This window comes from Aethina tumida, chromosome 5, assembly GCF_024364675.1.
Source record: "Aethina tumida isolate Nest 87 chromosome 5, icAetTumi1.1, whole genome shotgun sequence".
Classification (NCBI taxonomy): domain Eukaryota; kingdom Metazoa; phylum Arthropoda; class Insecta; order Coleoptera; family Nitidulidae; genus Aethina; species Aethina tumida.
In genome coordinates, this window is record NC_065439.1 from 22,733,770 (window position 1) to 22,756,469 (window position 22,700).

Sequence of the window (22,700 nt, forward strand, 5' to 3'; positions counted from 1 at the left end):
GTAACTGGAGTACTTTAAGTGCTGCTTCGAGGACACAGCAACGTGCCGAACACCACCATGGAAAATGAGCATTGCGAAAAGGGTTGCAAAATGAGCGAGCGTTCGATTTGCCGCCGAAGCGGAGAACCCAAGTCACAGTCGGACCGTCGACCGGTTATTGCACTTGCACTTGTCACTCTTTTGTTTCATATCACGAGACCTTTGAGCAAACAACAAAGGCAAACATTTGCTCCCGTGTAATAATTACCTTGGGAATAGAAACGAGCTCGACAAACTCAGGTGTGCACCATTCATTAGCCGGAGTCTGTGCGGCGGTTTCTTCTCCCATTTCGCCATTGGATCCGGGAAACGCGTCACGGAATCGCAATATCTGGCGGTAACTCCAGTTTGGCCGTCGCTTCGATGCTGCTCCAAACCAATTACCTACAACAATGACTAATTACGTGCCGCATAATGCATCTGTGTGATGTAGAAAAAATGGTGTTTAATTTCTTATGGGTGTGACATTAACAATTTTAAGGCCATCGAAAAAAAAATTAATCTTTGAACACTTTAGACATGCATGCCAGTCCATCGAGCATTAGTCTCGTCTAAATGCATTTACAGTTAGGAAATGCGTTATGTTAAAGTGATGGCAGCGAAATAATGTGCGTACGCCGCTAATATGTATCATGTGCTACAATAAACAAAATTCTCCGTTACCGGTTTCCCTTTCAAAATAACCGGGCAAATCACAATGGTCGGCCATCTCGGAATCGTAAATTCATTGTGGCCTTAAAAGACTGGCATTTAATGATTGCGATGTCATTTGGTTGATCTTTACATTAGGCATTGTTGAAATCTGCACCACGGCCATTCAGTGCAATAACCTCTTTATCTCACTTACAATGTGTAATGGCTCGAAAAAAGTGAATTGGACCTTTTAATCATTCCGCAAATATTATTACGGTTCCCGGAAGACGCAAGTGGCTCGTAATTAAAATTCGCGAGATGACGTTAATATTTGGCGTTGCTTCAGAAAAATCGTTTAACTTTATGTTTCGCAGCTTCCTGGAACACTCCAATTAAGAATAATTGGAGACCAGCAAATGCGACAAGAATATTCTCTTCAACAGCTAAAATACTTATTTAATATGCATTTTTACACGAAATTATAAGACACCTAAAACATCATTGTTCGAATTCTTCAATTCTGACTTGAGAACAGTTTTAGGCATAAATTAAGGATGGAGGGTTTCGACACGAAATCTTGTTGTGCAAGGTGAGTGTCTTTCAACGAAATGGCACTAATGTATTTATTTATGTAAATCGTTATCAGCGTTTTAATTTCTTTAATCATCGTTTAAAATTATACTTTCCTGTTTCGTAATTAGTGTCCGTTTTGGTCGGGCAGCTCTAACTGTAAAAATAAACTAAAATAAGTAAATTACAATAAAGTAGGACCAGCTTCTTAATATGACATTACGAAATTGTTCTGTTATTTAATGAATCGAATGCACGAAAATCTCAGGAATGATACAATTATGAACATTAAGAGTTTTATGATAAATAAGTGGTGTTGATTACATCTACATAATGGTTACAGTTACCAGCCAACAATGGGTCTGGATATTTTCTCATCAAACTTAGGTACACAAGCTTATAACACACCAGTTTGCACGGAGGATTTAAAAGAGTAAATTCGTTCTTATCTTGCACAACAGTCAAGCTCATTATTTAATTTTATGCGCTTTATTTCAACTGCTGGAGGAAATGTTACCGTCCATTTATGTGTTTGTAAATTATTTCAAACTATCTGTTTGGCTTATTATGCTTATTCTCACCCGACGTTGCTGTGTGTGTGAAAATTGGTAGCATTTCAATGAATTTACATTTAATTAGACCACTTCGACGTTGTTAGGCCGTTTCGTGCGTAAATTGCGTTATTGGAAACTGTATAATGATTTACCGATTAGTTCTTATTACATTTTGCCAAATTAAATATTTATAAGGGACAACCTTCCCGCATAATTTGTACATTATTTTAATTAAATTAAATAAAATGTCTCGTTATAGATGTAACTTTAATTTGGTTAGAATATTTATAAAATGCTAGTTTTATAAAATTTACGCAATTATCTTCGTCTTAATTAACTAAATTTTATTATAGTGCTATATGTATGTATACACTTAAACCATATGGTTTTCGCAAAACGTTAAACAAACATGAGAATGAACTTTGTGTATAACTAGTTTTACGTAAATGTAAAATGTGATTTGTTCATTAATTCTCACTACTGTACTCCACTCTTGCAATAGCAGCAGGAAGTTAAGAGATGTTTTAATCGATCATTAAGATAACTAATATTTATGATCCATAAAAAATGTATTGTTTACTTTTACAATATGATTTTTGTCATTAGAATATCTCATTACAGTAGTTAAACAAGAACAGCAGGAAGCTAAGCATTGTTTTAATCAATCATTAATTATAATTAACTAATATACTATTTGAAATTTGATAAAATTGTGAGGGAACTCATAAAATGGATAATTTGCTACGTGAAGTGTTTGTTTAACGTTTTTAGAGTAAGGAACACAATAAATCCAGCAGAAAGTACTCTAATTAACAGTGAATTAAAGCAGACGTTTATTAACTAAGACTGGATAATTTATATTTAAGCCCTATCAGCACGTTGATGGGAACGAATTACCTTATTTAATAGAATTTTTTATCCTTTGTTCGTGGGACTGTGGCATTACGTATATATTTAATAACATTGCACACAAGAAAAATGATGCACACTCACAATATTTATCTTTCTCATGCTGGCATTATGTCAAATTAGTTCCACCGGCTAAACGTAACAATTGTTACGTTTATTTAGGTGGTTCTAGTAACGAATAGTACTGTTGATTCCTTGTATATATTTTAATATTAGTTATTTGCGTCACTTACTACTTGTGTTGCTTATTAAATCATTTTTGGACTTTTTTAAATACGGCATTGATAAAAAAGAGAAATGTTTAGTGTGGTCCGTAATTTAAGCCGGTGCGTAAAATTGATAATAATTGTACACGCTGAAATTCCATTTTATAATTCGATTATAACTGTATCAATTGGAATATTTAAACTAACGCCAACCTTCCCTGCCCCCTATATAATTAAGCAATGATTGCTTTCATAAAATAAATTAATAGATTAAACCAACAAAAACGTGTCTATGGTTTAATTTTGCCACGATAACAGTGATTAGATTCTAAAAAATATATTACGTACCTGTAATTATTCACCTTTGGGCATAATTAACCTGTCCTTTTTGACTTTTATTAGGTGCATTTTTCGTGTCGAATTGCCGCCAATGTGCAGTCTAGTACAGTTACAAATAATTGTGATGATAGATTATGTGAAGAAGCTGTCAAGCTAATCAACTCATAATTTCCATAAATTAAGTTCTTTTGCATCTCTTTGGTTTTAAATATTATTAGATCCTGAGTGGATCTTGTGTGAGGGGGCTTTTGCTTACAAAATATCCGAAAAAAATCATTTTTGACATCTGTTTCTTTCAATGTGACACGTGTGAAATAATGATTAACAAAACCGCTGTAATACTTAAAGATGGCCATTTACAAAGAAACTAAATTAAAAGATACACTACTAATTAAGTACTCGAAGCAAAATAGTTAATTTGTACCGTAATGTAACATTACGGCCAGATTGAACAAACATCAATATTGCCGTTGACATTAATTGTAACCATTAAGCAAATAACGTACCTGGTTAAAAATTATACGACCCGTTTGTTATTCCGATAAGATAGCAATCTACATTTCGTGAAAAAATGTCCTGTGACAAATCTCAAAGACAAGTGGAATTGTTAGGCAAATAAATTCATAGTGCGTTTGAAAATTGCAGAATACTAATGAAAGGCACTCAAGTGTAATTGGTGTTTCCTACGGCCGTGTTTCTTCTTCGCTTCAATCGTCACGGTTTTTCTGCGTCTTAATGTGCACGGCGTCATCAAATGGCTGAAATTGGCAAGGCTTTTGTTGTAAATGATTATTATAATTAGTATTAAAATGAAACAGCCAAATTTGAATTCTTCATATTACATCTTTATTGATATTATGACTTTAAGTTACACATTTCGTTCGTGTTGTTTCTTTGTGTCTTCACTGGATTCTGACGGAGATGTCGATGGTGGTCCAATTCTTTTCCAAGAATTTCCTTCGTCAGACCAGTGGAGAGCAAGCAAGCGCCACTGGTTCGTCACGCAAATCCAAATGGAGGTGTTCTGCTACTCACGTCGACATGTTGGTACGATAATTTGTAAGTGAATTGACATTATTGTTTTGTTTTAAACAAACACACGTTGCTAAGTTTTTTCTATTACTATTTTGTTTCACCTTTATGACGAAACATGTCATCATGATAAATTTTTATTTTTATAATTTTCTCTCTATGATATGTTTTGAACAATAAAAATTAACAAAAAGGGTAATGCTTTAGTCGTAAGGTACATTATTGACCATAATTATAGCAAAAGATATGAACTACTACTCAAATTGGTGTTTCATGGTTATTATAATTAGTTAATGATTGGTCGACTTGAAACTGTAAATCAGCGTTACCAAGAGGAGAAACAAGAAGAAGATGGTTAAAAGTAGGCTCCCTTACACTGGTTTATCTATAGGAATATATAAAATAACAGTTTACTTCCATATATTCCAAATACAAATCCATAATTATGATGAATTGGTTAAAATATCAAAAACATCAATGTTTTGTTTTGCCCGTACCACTTTCCAGATATCAACACTATAGGAAACAACCAAGTTCGACGTAAAAATTTGGACCACAATTATAAGACATAAATGATGTTATAGTTATAGTGTTAATTAAATAACACACATTAAATCAATAAAAATTTGATCTTAGATAAATTAAAATTGCTATATTTATGTCCAGCTCAATTCAAAGAAATATATGCAATATAGAATATTATTTCAACAGTTTATATAAATATAAGATTTATAACTAAAATATGTAATGTTGTACTTACTTCTTATTTTTACCTTATTTCTATAATTAATTTATTTTTTTACTTAATTAATTCTACTTACCATATATACTCATCCCGATTTTCTCCAATATGTGTTAATGTTTATTCTTAAAGACAGTCTACAATAGATTTCGTAACACTACTATAAATATACGTATAAATCAATTTTAAAGAAAAAGAGGTAATAAAATCCATTTTCAATTTTTTTACTACTTTTTTATGTCTGTTCTTACTTTAGTATAAACCAATAAAGTGTATTTTTTTGATTTAACTAACAGTTTGAAGTTTTTTGATTAGTATCATAAAATTAATCGATAAAAATCCACTACTTAAAAATTCTTGTCGCATCTAACTGTACAGAGTACGTGATATCTAACACGCATTGGTCCAAAAATTCTCTGATACATCGAAATGTATCTGGATGTTTCCCAAGCATTATTAACGATTACAATATTGTGATGTTTTAAGAATTATGTTACAAATTGCTTTTGATTGCAACATAACTCGTATATATTAAATTTTATCGGGCCCAATCAGGAAATACTGTAAATTGTGAATTGATATAACAATTGCATTAATAAATAACAGATAAAGATCTCGCAGTACTAAACACGCCCAACACAATACAGAAGCGTGAAAAGATGGAACATTTACATAGGAAGCTGGCTCTATTTCAATTTAATTTCGACCAGCGCAATGTTTGGCTTGTGGGAAAATGGAAAATGCTACCTTCCTTAAGCCGATTTATTAAAACTGTCCAGACCCATAAATAGCGAGTTAAATTCACCAGCTCATTTACATAAACGTACAAAGTTACAACTTTATTATACACAGCCTTTGTATTGGATACCTGCAATATAAGATTATTCTTTTTATATGTTTTTGATGAAGGTTCGTTATTTTTTGCACGTTGTTCTGGCATCGTAGAATTGGGACCACCTACGACGTATTATTAATTTTAAGTTGGCGACTCAATGGAAAAATTGGGAGCACAATATAAATTATTCAAAACGAAAACGTAATAAAAATGCATTTATATGTTGATTGTAATTCTTGAAAAGCTATTCAGGAAACTGTTGGGAAGCGCACAAATCCAGTTTATGTCAATCAATAGATTACCTTGATTTATTTGCGAATATCTAGGCAGACCGCTGTTCAACGCTGTGAGAATTATTTCCGAATGGTGGCTTGAGCGGCAATAAATATCATTTGCCTTTAACGGCACTTCAGACAGATTCATGTGAAATTTCTGTTTCTATTTGAATAATGCACATCATTTTCTAATGCGAATCAAGAAAAATATATCACATATAATACGAATCTGATTGAAAGTTATCGGAATTATCTAGGAATGATCAATTGATTGGTTAGCTAATCACTACGGATTCCGTAAAAGCGGCCTGCGGGCCATGCCTTTTGATTTATCGTGCAAGCATCGGAGGAAAATAATATTACAAATTAATTATCAGTAATGATTTACATAAAATCAAACAACAAAACCCGGCGAGTAATTATAGCTACAAACCTACGTATAATTATCATTCTCCAGTCAATTAATCTAATTATTGTGTTTTAATGATTCCTAATTAATGGACAAATTTAAACATTCGTTTTATGTCCAAATAGAGTTAGATTTTAACTTTATGTTCCTTTTTTTAATTATCACTCGTCGTGTTCACTCGTGCTATTAAATTAAATTATTTATTTCATACGGGTTACAGATGATCGTAAGTGATGATGACGCTGGAAGCTCCCGCAAAATTCCTCGTATAATTTCCAGATGGAATTAAGTTAGTTAACGGTATAGGCTGTATTCAAAATTCGCGTGTCTGTAATGTCCACTTTAAAAGAGACGATATATATGCGAATAAAATAATCTGCATTTAACATATTTTCCTATCTAACAGACCTTTTAACCTCATCGCGGACATACAAAGACAGTCGTTTCGCACACGGGCCCAGTTTTTTCGCATTCGACAATAGATTCTTATATAAACAATGCGTACCGTTAGATATGAAAGTTCGCGACGCCAAACATACATTCGGCCAGACGGGTTTATTTCTTTTATTGTGAATAAATGATGACCTCTAAGAAATTATATTGCAGTGAATTCAGTTCAGATAAGGCTTAATTCGTTTAATAAACCCAGTTTCTTGAATATAAAGATGTAATGATTAGGGACGAGACTTACCTTATTATATTTTTAATGTTTCGTGGGGAATTTAAAATAAAATACAATATTTGAACACAATTCATAATATATTTATTTATATACTTTATATATACAATAAATTCCTGAGCAAATAATTGCAGTTTTAACAATGATATTATTTAGTTAAAAATAAAATGTATAATACCTAAGTCAAAAATATACAAGTAAAACATTGCCAAGAACAATAATCAATGGCACAAGTGTAAAAAATAAGTAAATTAAGTACATATACTATATACTAAAATTGAAGCCCAAAGGGACCAAAGGTTATGCTAGAACGTCGTTAAATAAGTCCGGTATATATAAAAAAGTTAATTTGTCATAATTGTATACAAAAATGGCACAGTTGGTTTTTCCAAACTGCCGAGGGGAATAGACGGCACACAACCTGTTCACATATTTTTTTTTGTTGGTCTATATACTACTAATAGATAAAAATATATATTAAAATTGTGATGATTCAAACTTAAAAAGTTCGCTAAGGTAGTTTTAGTAGGTAATCATTACAAACTATAACAATTAAATTTGTGTTAGTTTTAAGTAAGTCTTGCCAAACAGTCAACAGCCTCGTCGGGAACCTGCAAAAACAAATGGTCATATATTTTTTCCATTTCAACGGCTCGTTTTGAAAATCAATAAGCAATCTGATTTCGCTTGTTAATTATCATAGTTGATTGATCCGATCCTAATTAGATCAGCCAGCAATAACCAAACATTGCTTCGTTAACAATAATTTAGCAATAAATAATAATCCGTCAGTTGTTCAGCCAAGTGTGAAACAGAACCTAACCTGCCTTAACACATTAATTATTAGGTAATATTAAACATGGTCCGATCAACAATATTTACATAATGTTTGTGGAGTGAAAGGCGGGCCGAGATCATCGAAAAGATTCATCAGATTAGGGAAATCAATATCGTCCGGTCAATCAAGTCACGCAGATTTTTATCTTTAGTTTCGACAACAATCCAATAGCATTTGACGGTATCATTAATTCTTCCCTTCTTCCATTTAATTAAGGGGTCACAATCGAGATACGAAAGCTTACAACAATACAGCTCGGAGTACATTTATTTTTATTAAATTTTGACATACACATTTCAAATATAAAGCACTTACCATTGTTACGTTGAAGGTGCGGCCAGCGACTGGCTGGTCCGCGTCCGCCCGACAAAACGGACGGACGGAGTGCGTGTTATAGGTGCTGGGCGCGCGCCCCCGTCGACGACCACCCCCCTCATCCGCCCAGCAAGCCGGCCCAATGGACAAAATCGGGCAGCTCCCGGACCGGGACGTCGCGAGCGTGCGCCTTCACGCGCAGATTCCGGTCGTCGGTGAGCAGGACGACCTCGCGTGACAGCTGGCGGGGCGCCGTCGCCCCGCTTTCGGCGCCCTCGACGTGTTGGCTACCGTCACCTGGCAATTCAATCGGGCATGTTTTAGTAAAGACGTTCGCCGTTTTGCGTTGATGGTGGTACAAACCTTCTCCGGTGGGCTGTTCCCTGTGATTTCGACACAAAGCCAGACAGGTGGCTAGGATTTTGTCGTCGTTGGTGAGGCCGCCGTCAAGTGTTGAATCGTCTTCGGTGGTGAAGGCCACGGAGGCCAGAATGGCTCCCTTCGTTGTCACGCACTTGACGCTTTGATGGCGGTTCTTTAGGAAGTCCAACGCTTTGCGTGCGGCTTCCGCCACTTTCAACACGTGCTGCGGGTCGGCGGGGCTCTTGCGGGTCGTTGGCATTGGGGATTTGCCACCCTTGGACAGACCCTCCAATTCGCTAAGAACTGGAATAAACGATTAATGCAGTAATTGTATGTTTGGAGAAGATGTCAAATTTTTCTGAGAAGCAGCAGTTTGGTCAACATTGTAAAATCGGGAATAACATGTGCACAGTTAATTTTCAATTAAGTGTTTTATCTTTGCACTTTACGACCGTGTAATTGTAACCTAGGAACCGCCTGCATCTCGGCCAAGACAATAGGCACTAATAAATTTTGAAACAAATTATTCACATTAAGCATGTGCAAAAGGACATTGACTTCTAGCAATGACATTGTTTATGACAATTAAGAATGTACCAAAATGTCTTAAATAATATAAGTTTGTGTTTAATAATAAAAAATGTAGTAAATAAGCTCCCTCTAGCAGGATTTATGTGGTCATTTTCTTTCGGTTCTTGACGAAATAAAAGCTTGCTTATATTGTCGATAAATTCTAATTCACAAAACGCACCCGTAAACGTTGATCGTTAATTTTAAGTTATTAGATCTCTCCCATGAAACCAAAAGATATATTTGCAGAAGACACCGAGGGAAATGTCCTCTCCTCGTCGCTATGGGGCATAATTTGTTTTACGATTTTCATTTTGGCGCCTAATGAGCAAGAAAATTTCAGCGAAATGTTTCCTTACAACTTACAATTATTCCATCAATTAAAAGACCTGAGTAAAGTTAAGGGTTGTTAATTGGATAACGGAACATTCATGAAATATCCTTCAGTGTAAATAATTTAAATAGTGCAATATGGTAATTCAGTTTAATGTGTGAACACAGGCGTACATATTTGTTTTAGTGATTTGTTCGACCACACCTTGTTCTCACAGTAAGTGACATTCCAGTCATTAGTGAACAAAAGATTTCGTGTAACTTTTGAAGTTAATTTTGGAGTTTGTACTCACCAACTATGGGCACCATGAGTGAGTAAGAATGTGACGAGGCAATAACTGAAATCATCGTCAGGTGATCCACGAAACAATTAGTGTCTGGGACCAGATATTTAGGTCGCACCTCCACGTGGACGCTGACCACAGATTGGCTTAAGATTTTCTGAAACAAAAATATAAATATTACTGCGTAACAAGCAACAAAAATACATACACCACTGAAAGCTTCATCATTTTGACGCTACTTCCTAATTAAGTTTCTACAACTTTTTAAATGACGCGTTTACATGTTTAAGAGAGGAAACCGAATGGGCGGATGTCAGTATATGAAATGGATTCAAGCGGAACTGCACTGGCCGTTTCTCCAGGAAATAAAAAAGCCGAGTGTGTTCATTATGAAATCCTCTAGATAATGACGCATTCAATTAAAAGTTATCCCGGCGAAGTTGGCATATAAAATTAAAAACAAGAAAACAAAATCAGTAACGAGCGCACGGTTAAAATAATAATCGCGCAATTAATCCGGCGAGTAAAAGGCGCAAAGATCACGGAGCTCGCGTGTAACGGTACCGATGCAGTGGAGCTGCCAAACGACGACACTCCGTCATCCCGTTTTATTTCTGGTCGCGGGACGCATGCCGCGCTCTATTCCGCGGTTTTCTTATGCGCCAATCCAGGTGAATTACGAGCGACGACCAATCATTTACATCACAATGCATGGGTCATTTAGGGCGCCGCACCATCTTGTCATGTCAGGAGGCCGTTAAAACGTTTAAAGCGACCACAAAGCGATTATTGTCGCATGGGGAGCACCGTTTCGTGTGCTAACAGATGTCGGGCTTAAGTGAACAGGAATGCGGACACTCCCACACACCTCGCTTCTCAAATGGGAATCGTTTCCATCCTGGAATGTGTCTCTTTGAAAACGATTTGACGAAAACCTTTTTACAAATGTGACTTATAACGCCAATAAATTTCATTGTGTGCACTCTTGATTTATCTGAACCTAGAAACACACTCTGATCTGTGGCATGCAAACAAGTGTTTCACATAATACCCTGAGAACATGTGTGGGTGTCGGCATATCACATAGCTCTTTGCATTTTTTCGAAGCAACTTGGCCGCGTACATTCAATGCACCCATTGTTTATCTCCTGAGAGAAACAATTATCGTCTGGATGCCCGTTGGCCCATACGAATTGTGCGTCACTGGGTTACAGCTGTAACTGTAAACCGGCTCGGGTCGATTACATATGCAAAAGGCGACGAAAAATTTACAAGCGCACACTATTACAACAATGCTTAATTTATTTTTGTTTCGTGACTTTTTGTAAAATTTTCAATAAATTGTATTGATGTACATAATGGGGTGGAGGAGGCAGTCAATTTATTTCGTTACGTGGCTGAGCTATTTATTATGCAACATGCTGAAATTTGTTATAGTTATATTGATTTTACATTTAGAACTGACAATTTTAAGCTGTGTTGCCTTGCATAATCGTGAAATATTTCACAACCCAGACTGTATAAATGATGAGGCTTTTGTTACAGTCTGGCATTTTGCATTATTTATGTGATTAAATAGATTCTAATATTATAATTTAATGTCAACGTTGGGGTAGTAAATTTATACTAGTAATAGGTAATGCAGTGACATTTCCTGCATAATTTGTTGTTCGCTGATATTTTTGGTAAGTATGTTTAAGAATATGCTATTAAAAGTTAACTATGTCAGATAGAATTTGCCCAAGGAAACATAACGTATCCAACCATCCTGCCTTACTATTTATCGCGAAGTTAATTGCTGAAACATCACTTGCAGCCTTTTAAATTATAACCCATAATTTACAAATAGACAAATTGACGTAATGCTTGTTATTAAATATTAAATAAATGCTAGGAATATCCATAAAAGGTAAGCATCTACCAGAAGACGGCCTATAAAATTTCTTATGGGTTTCAAATTGACACTTTTACCCAACCATTTCCTGTGCCGCAGCACTGTTTAGGCATTTTAAAGACGGCTTCGTTAACGGTTATAACATATTAATTGATTTTAATCATCATAAAACTGCCATCCGAATTTTACGAGAAAATATAGGCGACTACCACAGCCCCGATATTAATGCATACGAACGAGAATTCTCACGAGTTGCCCCTTAGCCGAATCCGCAGTCTCTATGGGAATTGGGTTAGTACAATGGATGTGCCACTCTTAAAACACGGCCGTTGAGAATATGTGCCTCTCCGTCGCGAAAAAACGCCACACCCAGCAACGCTAATGCGAAATATCATTTCGTGTTGCCGTGATTATCTTTTGCCAATGGTTATTGCCGTCCAATAAAACAACACTGACTATTATTGATACAGAAGACTTTATTTTCTGATTATAAACTATCTCTCTAGGGTATTATAGTGTGGTACCATTGGTGCCATATTCGAAGCCTAAAAATCGTACTCTTCGGCCATAAATTGGATACGCAGGAGATACCTGTAATTTTTACAAATTAGTTACTCGCCTCAAATTGTTATGTAAGCCACACGCGGGCTTTTAGCTCAGTTTTTTGGGTCAGCCTGCATAAGAGTTCAAGGTCTGCGTGTGATTGCCGTTGTGTGTGTTTCGGCTTCGAAATTCCTATTATTTCTTCTAATTACACGCCGCATTATCCACCGTACCGGTTGACTTTGATTAACAAACGGCCTTTAGGTACGCAATCGTTGTTTATTTATCCGAATGTATCGCAAAAAAACGATGCGATGATGAAAACGGTCACCGTTATACTCATTATGGGGGACCATCACGATGACATGACTTTTTGACCACCACTACATCTACGTTTTGAGTTTATGTGTTTACGAAATGCATGTGTAATTAACCCACACGACAATAAATGATGCACAGATTGTGGGATTGGATCTGCATTAGTTTTCCCTTTTGTTTCATTTTTACTAATATCCTTGTTCTAACGGAGTAGCAACATTCTCACAATGAATGGAATTAACCCTAAATTACAATAATTAATAGACAATGGACCAACTAATCAGTAATTAGTCGTTAGAAAACCCGTACGAAGTAGTGTTATCTTTGCTTGTTAGGTAAATGGAAATGTGCTAATGTTGGTCATCTTAAATACCATAAAATTGAAAAGAGCTAATACCGTCGTTTTTGTTAAATAGATTTTCACACTCAGTTACTTCACAATCTTTCGAAGACATCAGAAAATCCCATAAAAAATGGTGGGCTAATAATATTGAGCAAAATGTGATGAACTTTACAGCCGATCGCACATCAGAATCTCGACGATACACATCGAGCCCCGGGGTTATTAATGACTAGAATTTTTTTTCGCACAACCCGCCCATCGTGAACCTGACTCGCAGCGGCAAGTGTCCGTGGCCATCGTCGTCGATTTGTGTCACACGAGGAAGTATCGCACACATACACACACACACACACACACACATACACGTTCCACCTCCCACGCTTTCCCACGGCCCTGTGCCTCCGACACACCGTCGCTCTTGGCGACCCGCGACACCCAGATGCCCGCTCCTGCTTCGAATTTGGATTAATGCAACGTGGTGTTTTAATGGGGACTTGGCGGATTCAATATTGACGGCAACAAACCACTTACCATGAAAAGAAACGAAACTCGATCGCGTAGCCGACCGATAAGAGCAAACCAGTGTAAGCGCCCATTGATAATAAAAATTTAACCAGAAGCGATAAATTGAAAGACACAAATCCTATTAACAATTAGCCGGCAATTGTTTTGCCTAACGGTACCCGAAGAATCGACAATCGACGACCGTCTCGAGAAGTCCCATTTTTAGTCGTTCCACATACCGACGTTCGATGCTGAATGGGCCCTAATTAAGTCAGGATCACCTGTGTCCGCATATTGGTTCGATGACAGGTCGTGCGTGTTAATCCCAGGCCGCACAATCGCGCCCGACACACAACACCCGTGTGCCGATAGCGTCCAACAATCCTATAACCTGACCTTAACCCGAAAACATCTGAATCATGAATTTGACCGAGGGGGACGGTGTGGATCCGAAACGGAGTCGGATCGCAAAACGATCACGATCGGGGGTATCCAGGCGAAAGGCCGGGGGTCCGCGCCGACACGACCGACAAGCAACAGCGTCGATTCTGTGTTATTGTGCATTTGGAACCACGACTTTAATGGAACACAAAGCGTGTCGGTTGGTGCCCGATCTCGACGGTGTTCGTTTTCCAGGACAGATGGAAATGAGCCAATGGGGCCGATCATTTTTTTCCTTGCTCCGACTTGCCTTCGCAAATTGGAACTTCACGAGTGTAACGGGTCTATCACCGCGGTCCGTGCACATATTCGACGGAGTTGTCCAATTGAAAGAAACATTTTCTTGTGAGATACTTCATTTGTGCCCGTTCAACGTGTCGGAAAGTCGGAAAATGTGACTTTGTTTGCGTTGTCTCTTTCTTCAGGTGAATGTTTAAAATGACTTCTTGCAACGTTATTCAAATGATTAGCCAATATTATTGCTCGTACAAAGTATAATGTTTGTATGGTAATCAGCAGGACGCAAATATCACAATTAACGGTAATCAAAACATTACATAATGGGAGAAATCCAGTTTCCAGTTTAGAATCTGGTTGGGATGCAAGGGTCAAGGGAATCAAATAGTTTCGATTTTTTCGATCATCTACCGTTGGCCGTTTGCGCAGCGCAATTTTTAGCGATCGAAGCGTTCGCTACATTGTATACAAATTCCCGGAGAACCGTAAAACGACCGTTTGAAGAGGATTTAAATAAACGAAACGAACGTGCGAAAGCAATAAATAGACGAATGTTGGGAGCGACCGGCTCCTGTGACCACTGGCGAAGAAGAGGGCGTTTATATTATGTTGTAAATTTTACGGAGAATAATTGCACGCAAAACGGCTATAAGAAGTTTTATCGCGGGCAAAAATCGCGTTCATTACCGTAGGATGTGATAACACACACGCCTGATTTTCACACATACATTAAGCCACCGATGCTCGTCGGTGCTGCCGCTTGCTGCCGCTTCCAACAGCGACCCAACCAGGAAGAGGCCACAGCTTAAACATTTGTGCACACTTAAAACCTAATTAGTTAAACCGTGGGTGCGCGATCTTAATTAATGAAAATGCATATCCGCGTCATCAAACTATAATCTCTTCTAAAATCACCGTTTCGTTATATCTAAAGACGAATTTTTCGTGCCTACCTTAACTCTCTGCAGATGGGCGTCTTGTCTTCTGTTTTTCCTTTCCAATTCCACTTTTCTGCTGAGCAAATGTCTGATTTCGGGACCGGCGTCCGAGGAAATGTCTTCACTTAAGTCCTCCTCTTCTTCTTCACCACTGACACTCTCTAATAAAACGTCGTTGCGTGGATCCTGAAAAGAAAACAATGCTTATGAAATTACACATACAATTTCGGGATCGTATATCTTGATTTATACCGTATAATTCTTCATAACCGGGGTATAAATTTTGAATGTGCACCGAGCCCACATAATGCAATGTCGTAATCCATGGGAATTCGTATATTCCCAGTCACATTAAATTTTAATAATACCGAGCTTCAGGCTTTCAAGTTAATATTTAGGACCTACGGACTCGATATGCTGTGGAGACCATACGTAACATAATGGTCATTATTAGTAATTTTTTAAACTGTAAAATTTTTAGATAATAACTCTTTTATTTAATGTAAACTATTAAAGTAATATTAACTTTGTATTGTTGTTTTATACAGTATTATAAAAACTATACTTTAGATTATTCTTTTATAAATATTACATATAGGAATTTTAATTTTGAAAAGGTTTTTCTGTGTTATTTAACAATTTGTATAACATCCTTTTGTTTTATAATTTTCACCCATCTCCCTGACATAGACTCAACTATTTTCCAAATATCTAGTCTATATGCCTTCAAACTTCTTGAATTACTGTTATTAGTCCATTTAAATCTGTAAAACTTTTGTGTAGAATTTGGTTACAAAGGATTGTTGTTTTCTGTAGAGTCTGGAGATTGCAACGAGGAAGACAAAACATCGATGCTTTAGTCAGAATTAAATTAATTTGATCAATTGCATAGTAGAGAGAACAAACACAGAGACAACAGCTTATATTTTTAATATATTTTAATAAGTTGCTATAATTATGGTCACTACTGTATTGCATGCAATTAATAATCATTTTATTACTACTCAAAGTTTGAATAATAAACTATTTTAATTACAATAATTTATGTATTAATTTACTAGTTTTAATGTTTTTGTGAGTGTAAGAATTAAAAGCAGGACAAAGTAATTTTGAACTCTTGAAACATATTCTTAAAATAATATTTTTTTAACAATATTTTACTATTTTCCCTTTTATTCTAATTTATTTATTTATCATTTAATATACCTTTTGTTTATTAAAAATTATATTGTTGGATAGAGATATAAAAATATATATTAACAGATATTTAATTACTTATGAAACGTTTTTACTTATAAAATATACTATAAACTTATGTACCACACAATATAATATTTTTAAGCGAATTAAAAATTCCCTTACCAATTCCGGTGGGCTAGGGGGTGAGTCTCTGCTGTTGTTCGTGCAAACCACCGACACGTACTCCCTGAAACCGTCCTCGATCTCCAGTTTCAGGACGGGAGGTTCCAAGCCACATACAAACTCGGTGCCGAAGAACAGCAACTTCTCGACCCTAAGACTAAATTGAGCAAGTTCGATGTCCAGGTCCTTGGACGCGTAGGATGGTGTCGTGTCCTTGTACGTTAGGGGTGTGAAACCGCATAAAACGGCGTCCTCCGGCAGCTTCACTAATTCATATCCTGGAAGCAAAATAAATTTATTATCGCTACATTGGACACCTGTCGAAAAATTCATTATTAACAAATTGATGTGTTGTTTCCGGTGCGTGTACGTGCGCCAATACCACTCTGATCGCTGTCAATCACACATCACAATGCGCCAATTACGCAGTCAATATGAGAAAACAAAAAGCTGAAAAATGCCGTACTAAAGTGTGATTACATGAAAATATGTAAATTACAAGATACCCAATGTGTGCAGCAATTTTTTAACGTTCACGCCTTGATTATGTTTTCAAACAGTCGGTTTTCTCTCTAGCAAACGCGCATCGCTGTCAATTCTGATTTCATAATTGACTTAATCGCAGGTCGATTTGAGGTAGCGGGCATCATTTATAAATTATGATGTAACCTCACGTGTTGTGGATTATGTCGATGCACGAATATGTGCTCTATGCACAAAAGTAAACGGTGCCATCCAACAGGGTGGTCTTTCAATAATTGAGCACGGAGCAACTGCGGATTCCTGACATTAGAGTAACTGAACATTTTTAGTTCAAAAATTGGTAAAATTGATGGCATGGCCATAGTCTCAAAATATTTTATTTTTTTAATCTGTATTTCTAAATTTATTTGTGTTTTAATGGACAATAAATAATATTGTTGTTGTCTAAACAATAATTTAACACAATAATACTATGCTTTAGATGGAAATAACAGGCTATTTGTAAGAAATACTGCCAGCAATTATTAAGATATTCGAGTATCAAAGATGAAATTTTTGGTACTACCTTACATGCTCTTCGCAAAGAACCGTTAAAATCAATGACAATTACCGTAAGGACAAACCCGATATTAATGCACTGGATTCTCGTATCTCAACAGGAAAGGGGAATCAATCAATTACGTTAATAAATATTAATTGGTATGGCCGATAATTTTGAGGTGATTTATATTTCTTGCTTCGAAAATGATGTCGCATGTCTCGGTGAAAAACAAGAATTTAATCAGATAATTATACCCAACCATTGGGATATTGTGGTCTGGATTTTATTGTGCACCTACTTTACAAACAATTATTATTAAATAATTTCTACAGAGATAACTTTCGCTTTTCCAAATCTGCAGTTTCATTTACAAAAGATTAAAAATAAAGCTCAAAATTATGTAATTAACACATATGTAACATAATAGATCAGAAAGTGTAATTTCATATCTATTTGTGATCAATCAGCGGGATAATTCTTGCAGATTTTAAATAAATTAAAATTAACTGATTATAAAAAATTACGTTTCATAACAAATAACACCATTAATTTGGTATTGTGTGTTGGTAAATCGGTCACAAATGCAATGTTCTAGAATACTTAAATTGCCAAACATGTGTGTAACCAGTTAATTACAATAATATTGTAAGCAGAAGTCAGTTTCACAATTAATTGACTTTTGGATTATTCAAATATGTCTGCAATTTAAACAAAACATCTTCATTATCCATAATCGGTTATTAGTGGTTTTTTATAATGATCAGCACCTTTTATTAATCATTATAATTCTCCACAACCAGTTGATGGTACGACTTACTAATTATACATTAACTGAATAATTAAACCGAAAAGAATTGTAACGATTCACTCGTTTTCAAAAATCATTAAGTACGCCGTAATGGCGTTTAATTGTTGTAATAAATTGTGTGCTGCATTAAATGCAAGTCGATTTTTTACCGCGTGGACCAACTGTACATAATGCGTGGATTGGGCAAGGGAACCTATTAAACAGTTTTGATTTATTACAGATACCGGACCGCTACTGGATGCTGATTATGCAGTCAATTGTGCGCCGAGATTGCCTGCACCAGAAAAAAATATACAGTCAATTAAACGGGTAATGCCTCCGAAATAAAAGAAGTCGGTTCATTAAACGAATGTTCACTTTTTCATTTCTTGTTAATATTGCGTTCAATCAACACTACGTTGTGTTTATTGGCGTCCAGACGTAAATTAAGGTTTTAGGGGATGTACAAGTATTAACGAGAATTATTTAATCAATTAGGTAATGGGTCAATTAAGGGCAATTGTGAATATTCGTCGTTGAGATAAACACAAACAATTTTTTGTCGATGTTGTTGTTGTTGTTGCTGCTGAAAGCTTGATCATCGTCGTGGTAATTTGGAAAAAAAGGCACATACAAAATTGCACCCCGCCGATAATTCCACAACAGGTTGTTGCATGGGAATTCGTAGGAAACGGTGTTGTTTTTGTCGAGCGAGTTCAATCAAAAATGCAATTTGCACAGCACAGGCGAGATCGGGTCGAGCAGATGAGTAGGAGAGAACTGCTGACCGCACAAAGCGTTTTCGAGAAAATTATAGTTACGTGATACCGCGCATTTTTCCCATTCGGCCTCCGAACCGGCCACCAGTAGTAATTATACGGCGAAGGTGTTTTCTGCGAATCACAACGATAATTATAATTGATATCCATTCACGGCTGTTACACCAAATAATTTTTCACCGACACTTTTCCACAGGTTGGTGGCACAAACGGATTTTACCGGGAAGTCATACCGTGCATAATGACACCGTATTTGTAAATAATTCTGAATTATTAAAAAAATTGAAAATAATTAATACTTGTGGTATTTAATAAACCTGCGCATCCACCATTTATGACACACTGTATGAGGCATCATTATTCAGTTTAATAAAATTTTCAACATACACTATCGTTCATCTACAGAGCAACAAATTAAAAAACAATTTTATTAAAATAACAATTCTTTTTAATTTAAATTAATTTTATAATTATTAAGTGTCTAAGCTCTTCATACCTCCCTCTACATACGTGTATCTTTATTTACATAGTTTTTATATAACTTTTTATATCAAAAAGGGTTCATAAGTAAAGCAACCAAGCAAAAGATAAACGGCATAAAGGATCATTTCGTTTTCGTGACACTCCAGAGAATCATATTCTTCCATTTGCCAAAAATAACACGAGTTTAAAGTGTCACACATGTCTAGGTTAGTTAAAAATGGTTCCCTTCTAAAGGAGTAAGTATAATGTCTTGGCCAGCATAATGTCCAAACCTCAATTCAATTGAAAACTTTTGGGATGAAATTGATGGTTAATAAATACATAACGAAACAAACAATTATATTGTCGTATTGTTGTTATCAAACATACTACATAAGTGACAATATGACTATAGTTTATAGTATGCCCACAACTACTAATAACTAATATAAAAGAATTTATTTTGAAAAATTACGAGATTTTTTTAAACTTATAAAATCCGTAACAAATTTTGGAGCAGTGTACTTTGATTCACTTTGTTTAAAAATGTACAGGTCCGTTAGGTAAATTAATGCAGTCAAAAATAACGACACGCACTCGTGCGTAAAACATGTTTAAGGGAATTAAACTTGAAGCTAGAAAATTCGTCTAACCGACCGCCAAATATACTCGCATTAAAATCATATTAAAATCTAATTGGTCCTACGAAATTACAAGATCGTCAAGAAAACAAAAAATTATTTTTTGCCCATAATTATTAAACAAAATTAACAATAGTTAGAAATACAACCAAAACTAAATTAAAAATAAAATAAATATACAAGCTTTAACTTAAATATATTAAAATCTAAATTCTTTATTGGATATACAGTAGTGGTCATTATTATAGGAACTTTAAAATGTTTGGTCATAATTATTTTATTTAATGTAAACTTAATTTAATATTAATTCAGTGTAAGTATAAAGTATAAAACTTCTTATGTTTTAGTTTTGTTTCTGTAGAATGTTTAAACATAAGCAGAACCATAATTTTTTTATTTTAAATTTACCCCACCGTTCTGTGGTTGAGTGTATTATAAACAAGACAATCCACTAACTATATTCTCACAGTCCTTGAATTAATTTCAGCAAATTCTATTTCCCCCAGATTGGCTTTAATTTTAGTTGATGATAAGATTGGATCGTTTTTTGACATTTGAATTATCCAGTTATCGATTTTCTTTCAAGTTTTTTGAACTCATACAATTTTTTTTTCGTAACTAAGAGTTTCTCTAAATTTTTTATTAATACGGGAAACTATTGACTTATTTAGCCATAAATTCTTAGCTATCTTTTCTTGTTTCTCTCGATCTTGGTAATTATATTTTTTTAGTTTCACTTCGACAAATGATTAAATAATTATAAAACACAAAACATCTCTATGAAATAATCGATTTAAATTCACAAAGAGCAATGAAAGACCATAAATTAAAGTTTCTAAAATTATGTCCTTTGAAAAATAAAAAAGTACGAATAAAATTAGATTAACCAGTCACACAGTAGACACAACAATAACACAAAAAACAATATACATTATAAGGTCCTTACATCCAGCACAAGTAGATAGTACAACTCATTATTAATATATTTTAACAGTTGTTATGATTTTGAGCACATTATGGCTGTATAATTTTTATATTTGAAGTACCAACATTAGCAGAAAATTGTATATTTAATTAACAATAAAGTCATTAATTTTTTATTAAAATTTGCTTTAATAATTAATTATTAATGTAAATTGTTATAACAAAACTACAGTCACACATATTCGCAAACGTTATCCTAGTAACAATTAGGCCAAACAAGAAACGGATCATTGTTTGGCACATTAAACACCTGTTAGCAAGTTTGAAAAAAACATCGATACATAATAAAACAAAGCTCCTATAATCAATATTATCGTGATATTGTTTTTTTTTGCGCGTCACCGCTGGAAGTCCGAAATTTTTAATACTTATAATATGGTAATTTTGGGAGCGGGCTTTTGTGCACACCGCCCGATATCCGAAATTGATAATTTGTCGATGCCCCGCTATTATGACAGTAAGTTGATTTCGAGAAATCAATCACGGCATCGCCGTAAAAAAAAGAGCTGGAATCCATCACGTATCGCTTCTTAAATAAATAATAAGCGGAAAACACCACAGGTTCATAACAATATTAAATGCTAAACAGTCGTAATCTTATAAGTTGTGGGCGACAAACGGTACATCCGACTGAGTATTGAAGTGCGGGCATTATTAATAAACTATATTAATTTATCGACGATCTCACAATCGCAAATAATTTTAAGTTGTAAAGGAGTGATGTCGTAAATTCGCAAATCTTTATTAGCATAATATCTTGCTCCTAGCTGTTTAGCAATGAGTGCTGATAACTATGAAGACGTATGAACATTATGCAAATGATTGAAAAGTTAATTCGTATTAAAACAATCGATATTAATGTCATCCATAAATTTATTTACAAAAAAAACAACGCTTAAGTGTTTAGTCTTAAAAACACTCACTTGATGGCTCATAAAAATATTGTTGATGTGCGAGAGAACGCGTTTTACGTTTTTAAAGCTGTCGTCGTGCATCTTGTCGAAATGGCTAATTTCAGTTAATTATTCCTCAGATCCAATCCATCAATCATCGTGTTTCGACATCGACACGCGTGTTCGATCTAGTTGCAATTGATGCCATTACACGATTTAATGTGGCATGCACCTTCAACATAGCCGAAAAAAGAAATCAATTCAACGGACAACAAAAAAATTGGTGGACGCGGACGAATTTAGGAATTAATTACGCCATGCTAATGATCCATTTGGAGTTTTGCGCCGCAGATCGGGCAACTGTGTTTTTTCCCCGACGGGCATGTTATTTAACTAACTGTACAGTTATTGACTTCGATCCGGATAGATCTTCACATCATTATTTCGATGCACCTCCACGGCGGTAATTACCCATTTGTTTGTGTATTACGCCGCTAGTGCCCCCAAACAGGCTGACCCACTTCCATCAAAAGGTCAACTATGTCGCCAACGTATCATTTTTTTTTTTTCGAACGAAAATAATTTTATTCTAATTGTAAGTTAATTTTATGGTATTCTTCCACGG

General features: G+C 35.3%; 1 protein-coding gene across 6 annotated transcripts in view; it reads right to left on the reverse strand.

Moving 5' to 3' along the window:
- Window positions 1–7,283: 7,283 nt before the first annotated feature.
- LOC109600502 (uncharacterized) overlaps window positions 7,284–22,700 on the reverse strand; it is a 43,760-nt gene continuing 28,343 nt past the window's right edge. For 5 of the 6 annotated variants that reach the window (XM_049967870.1, XM_049967866.1, XM_049967867.1 and 2 more), the window contains 6 exons: window positions 16,506–16,783; window positions 15,159–15,329; window positions 9,935–10,082; window positions 8,739–9,041; window positions 8,376–8,672; window positions 7,284–7,833 (listed from right to left, as the gene is read on the reverse strand). In XM_049967870.1, coding sequence (XP_049823827.1) covers window positions 8,494–8,672; window positions 8,739–9,041; window positions 9,935–10,082; window positions 15,159–15,329; window positions 16,506–16,783 — 1,079 coding nt within the window. In that variant the 3' untranslated portion in view covers window positions 7,284–7,833; window positions 8,376–8,493. Of the gene's footprint in view, window positions 7,834–8,375; window positions 8,673–8,738; window positions 9,042–9,934; window positions 10,083–12,275; window positions 12,411–15,158; window positions 15,330–16,505; window positions 16,784–22,700 lie in introns of those variants that run through there. The other variant, XM_049967871.1, reaches the window with a different exon arrangement.